The 5293-nt window shown below is 49.9% G+C and overlaps 1 protein-coding gene across 1 annotated transcript in view; it reads right to left on the bottom strand.

Annotated features, from left to right (window-relative positions):
• The window catches only part of LOC102253164 (dihydropyrimidine dehydrogenase [NADP(+)]), a 36629-nt gene that overhangs the window by 3700 nt on the left and 27636 nt on the right, over positions 1-5293 (bottom strand). Inside the window, exon 4 of the mRNA XM_005863135.2 lies at positions 216-359. Within this exon, the coding sequence (XP_005863197.1) occupies positions 216-359 (144 nt within the window). The remainder of the gene's footprint in view (positions 1-215; positions 360-5293) is intronic.

Below are 5293 nucleotides of genomic sequence, written 5' to 3'. Positions count from 1 at the left end.
GGCTCAGGAAGGAGGGCGGGTGGGGGCTCTCCAGGGAGACACAGGACTGGGGGGAGAAGGGGTTCGGGAGGAACGACAAGCAGCTTCGTTTAGGTCCCACGACCCGTGGGCTCCGTGCGGGCCCCGCAGGTGAGGTGACACATTGGAACAGCAAGGAGACATGGGCAGGACACTGCACACTGACACACACAGACCTGTGTGCTGTGGCTCTTTACCTTGATGGCGGGAACGGGCTTTGTGGGCGCGAAGCGCTGTCTCTGGAGGGGCTGACAAGCTTCGTCCTCTCCTTTCGGCTTCAGCTTGCTCTCCGCTATGATCTTCTTGCGTTGCTCCAGGTAAGGCCCAAAGCTTGGCAGTTTCTATAAGGAAAACACACACACACACACACACACACACACACACACACACACGAGAAAGCGCGTGAGCCCGTGGAAGAGAGCGGTGCGAGGACGTGAACACGGACGTCACCAACACGCCGCGGTGGGGCTGAGACCGTCCCGCGTGCACCGTGCAAGGCCCTCATGCCTGGACCAGGAGCTTCTGGCCCCAGATTCTGCTCATTATTCAAAAGAACCCAAGGGCTCCGTCCCCCTACCGAGCACGTGTATCTCAGACACACACACACACACACACACACACACACACACACGTTCGTTAACATACATTCCTCCATGGAACGGGGTTCGCAGTGGGGACGATCCACCCACGTAAAACCCTCGCTGCTAAGGAGACGTGCGTGTGGGGTGCCCAGGCAGGAGGTGGCACTGCTGACGCCTTTTCCCTCTTCATCCCGCACCCCCTCCCCCCATTTTGATTATTCTTTATCCAAAGGGGGAGAAATAAAGTAGCTGAATGGAAACCACGGAGACTTCGAGTGGTCCCAGGGATGGGATAATAATATTAACAACACGGTCTCTCTTGGTTCTGAACAGAACATCACCTCTGTGAGGACCCCTGGCTGATGCTGTCGGCCACATTGGCTGTGTCTGCATTTCACAGCCTCTCCATGGCTCAGAGTTACGTGCTCGTTTTTTAAAAGTCTTTTTTAATTGATTTCAGAGAGTAAGGGAGAGGGAGACAGAGAGACAGAGACATCAATGATGAGAGAGAATCATGGATCAGCTGCCTCCTGCATGCCCCACACTGGGGATGGAGCCCGCAACCCAGGCATATGCAAAAACATCCCTTCCTCTCTCTAAAAATCAATAAGACTATTTACAAAAAAGAATGTTTCTCACCTAATAACTGACTTGTTTGGGGACCCCCCCCCCCGCACCCACAACATATTTGCATGTGACTTAGTTACATTGTTTATCTTTTGCCATCTATTCAACCAACTAGAGGCCCGGTACACAAAATCATGCATGGGTAGGGTCCCTAGTGGCTGCCAGCTGCCGGCAGGGCCTTCCTTTGTTCTGCGCTGCCCCCTGGTGGTCAGCACATGTCATAGTGAGTGATTGAACTCCCGAGGGGACGCTTTGCATATTAGGCATATATATATATATACACTTCTACTGTTCCATCAATTTACATATTAGCCTTGTATCATATAGGGCTAGAGGCCCGGTGCATGAAATTCATGCACGGGGGGGGGGGTGTCCCTCAGCCCGGCCTGCACCCTCTCCAATCCGGGGCCCCTCAGGGGATGTCTGACTGCTGGTTTAGTCGGACATCCCTCTCGCAATCTGGGACTGCTGGCTCCGAACCGCTCACCTGCCTGCCTGCCTGATCACCCCTAACCACTCTGCCTGCCTGCCTGATTGCCCACAACTGCCCTCCCCTGCCGGCCATCTTTGACCACATCGGGGCGGCCATCTTGTGCAAGGGTGTGATGGTCAGTTTGCATATTACCTCTTTATTATATAGGATATATACTAGAGGCCCAGCGCAAAATTGTGCAGCCACGCCCACCTGGGCTCACCTCACCGCGCCCAACCACCCGCCACCCCACCTGCCAGCCTTGCTGCAACCGGAGCCTGTGGGCTGCGGGGGAGGGACTGAGAGACGCTCCATGCACTTCATGGTGACCGGTCATTTGGTTGTTTTGGTTGTGACACCTCTGGCCTTTTATTATTATGATATGCATACATATATATGTATTTATATTTCTATTAACTACAGAAATGTGGTAAATTCTATGTGTGTATAAATGAATAAATAAATATGTGTATATATATATATGTGTATTTAAATATGTTTTTACTGATTTCAGAGAGGAAGGGAGAGGGAGAGAGAGAAACATTAATGATGCGAGGGAATCATGGATCGGCTGCCTCCTGCACGCCCTCTACTGGGGATTGAGCCAACAACCCGGGCATATGCCCTGACTGAGAATCTAACCCTGACCTCCTGGTTCATAGGTTGACGCTCAACCACTGAGCCATGCCCGCTGGGCAATTAAATTATATTTTGGTCTAAGAAGAGTGTGGCTATTGTAGAGACTAGTGGATGGTCCTTTTGTGGCTTCTTTTTTATGCCATTGACTAACTTTTTAGTCCTCAATTGTGCTGATTAGTAAAGTAAATAGAATGCTACCTACGTCCCCGATATTTTTCTTCAATTCTGGGCTGTAGTTAGAGCAGACGACGCTCTATGATCTTCAAAGTAAAGGTGGACGTACCATGGGGCCAGGGACTAGCGAGGCGTGGTCCTGACACATCATTTAAGTTTTAAAGGTAAAAACCTCAGCTTCCAGCTGATGAAATGCTGACTAATCTTTTTTTAATGATAAGAATAACACTGCAGGTCCCCATCGGAGTTCTGAAAACTTGGTATTTTTAGATATCAGCGACATATTTGCTTCCCAGACCAGTCAGTGGTGAGATATACACACACAGAGTTTACCATGCTTCTGTAGTTAAAATTTATTTTTCTAATAAATTCTGCTTTAACATTAAGGCTGGGGTTTGGCGAGTTCATTGCCACTAGGCCCTTTATTATTTTCTGAAATTGGTACCATCAAGTGAATTTAAGGAAACCAGTAAAAAATTTAACTGAATAGGCTTTGAAATATCGTACCTTCCACAGCCCAGAGGACTCTCTTACGTCCTAAATCCGATAAACAAAGCAAATCTATGAAGAAAAATATATATGCTTCTTGACATCACATTTATATACCGGCTTATTTATGAAATTCTTCTTTATTGGCCTTTCGAATGTAAGAAAATCAACTATCCAGAGGCCCTAAAATGGATCAGAGCATTTATTAACTGAGGAAATGTACATGAATGCATAGCAACAATTACTCTGGTGGTTTTTTATTCCTTCATTCATCTTCCCCTACTTTTCCTAGTTCAGTTTCCATCGAATCTGTAGGAGATTTTAAAAAACAGCCTCATGACCCCATCCTAAGTGTCCAATTTCCAAGGGGTCATGAACCCGTTTCTCATCGGCTGGGAGCTTTCAAAGGCGCTTTCAGTGTCCACGACCACGTCCCAGCCTGGATGAAGGACGTGAGCGAGGCAGGGGATACAGGACTACACGTGGATGCAGTGTGCGTAGTCCCGCCGACCCTCTGCGGGGCGTGGGCTGCACGCTGCAGGTGGCCTGGCTGACCCTGTCCCTCAGTGAGTGTGGCATTGGAAACTGGGACAGATGGCCCGTCAGTAATAAGGAACTTGTTTTTGTTTTTTTTTAAAATATGGTTTTATTGATTTCAGAGAGGAAGGGAGACGGAGAGAGAGGTAGAAACATCAATGAGAGAGAATCATCATCAATTGGCTGCCTCCTGCATGCCCCACACTAGGGATCGAGCCTGCAGCCTAGGCATGTGCCCTGACCGGGAATGGAACCAGTGGCCTCTTGGTTCCAGGGTCAACGTTCGACCACTGGCCACTCCGGTCGGGAAGACTGCATTCGTTTCGTTCTTTTACATTTTACTCCTCGGATGGGCTGGGTTTTAGGGTGACAAGGCGTTAAGCATTTTTGTTGACCATGTATCTGTACACAGGAGCTGCTCAGAGAGGTGTTAGTGATGCTGGTGGAGAATGAGTTAGTTGGGGCCTCTCTGGGGGAGTCACTGGGGCGGCGGCTGCTGACCAAGGCGATGCGCTCCCCGGGGGTTAGGGAAGAGCCGGTCGGCCTCGGGGGCGCCACTTGGTGATCAGGCGGCAGCGACCAGCCCTCGCTCATGCGGTCAGGTGGCTGACGTGGTTAGGTGCACCCCCCACTCACAACAGAGGCTGCCGTCACCCAATAAAGCCCACGGGACCCCACACTGACGCTTGTCAGGAAGAAATCGGCCACCATGGCATATTTCTTCTTAAACTCTGTGGATTCACAAATATTATTCAAAGTGTAATTTCCCCAGAGGGCTCCACGTGGAACCCTGGAATGCTGGCGTCCCCGTCCCGGCGTGAGCCAGCCTGGGGCTCGGTGCCCAGCGGTTCCCGTGCCCTGCACCCTCCCCCTCTGTCCTGATCGCCCAATCACAGCTGGATCAAGCACATGGGATTCTTAGGGAGACACAGATTACGTTTTATTCTTCTGAGAAACAGGTCATAAAAGTAAAGATATTCTCAAGGTAGTTTCACAAGATGAACCTTTCAAAGAAAAACCAAAACACTATGAAAACCCTACTAACGTCACTCCCAAGTAATGAAACAGTGCCCAACCCAACGACTTGGTTTTTACTCATGGATTTAAAAAAATCTCAGGCTTCCGGTATTTAAGATTCTCTCCCTCTGACTTAAATTGAACCAACTGAGACATCTTTGGTCTTAACGTTATTCCCACCACAGCCGACACCCAAAGCTTCTGAAAACGGAAGTCACAACAACCCCTGTGTAAGGCCGCTTCCTCTCGGCCGCCGTGGACATTCCACTCCGCGGCACTTGGGCAAAGAGGACATCCTTAGCCAGGGAGTGAAGGCTGCTTTCCCGTGCTAGCCACCGAGTGTCCCCCAGTAGGTGCCGGCCTGTCCCTCTAATGAGTGTCTTATCTCAGTCACAGGCTTTCCTTTCATGACAACCGTCAATCCTGCCGTAATCCTCTGACTATCAAACCCCAACAGGTATTGTCACAAGATAAATGTCCAATAAAGAAGCGTCTCAGGCATGGCCGGTGTGGCTCAGTGTTTGAGCATCGACCTATGAACCAGGAGGTCAGGGTTCGATTCCCGGTCAGGGCACAGGCCCGGGTTGTAGGCTCGATCCCCAGTGTGGGGCCTGCAGGAGGCAGCCGATCCATGATTCTCTCATCATTGATGTTTCTGTCTCTCCCTCTCCCTCTCCTTCTTCCTCTCCCTCTCCCTTCCTTTCTGAAATGAATAAAAATACATATATATATATACATA

The sequence above is a fragment of the Myotis brandtii genome, unplaced genomic scaffold (assembly GCF_000412655.1).
Source record: "Myotis brandtii unplaced genomic scaffold, ASM41265v1 scaffold1733, whole genome shotgun sequence".
Classification (NCBI taxonomy): Eukaryota; Metazoa; Chordata; class Mammalia; order Chiroptera; family Vespertilionidae; genus Myotis; species Myotis brandtii.
The sequence above is the reverse complement of the archived record's forward strand: the minus strand, read 5'-3'. Positions and strand labels throughout refer to the sequence as shown.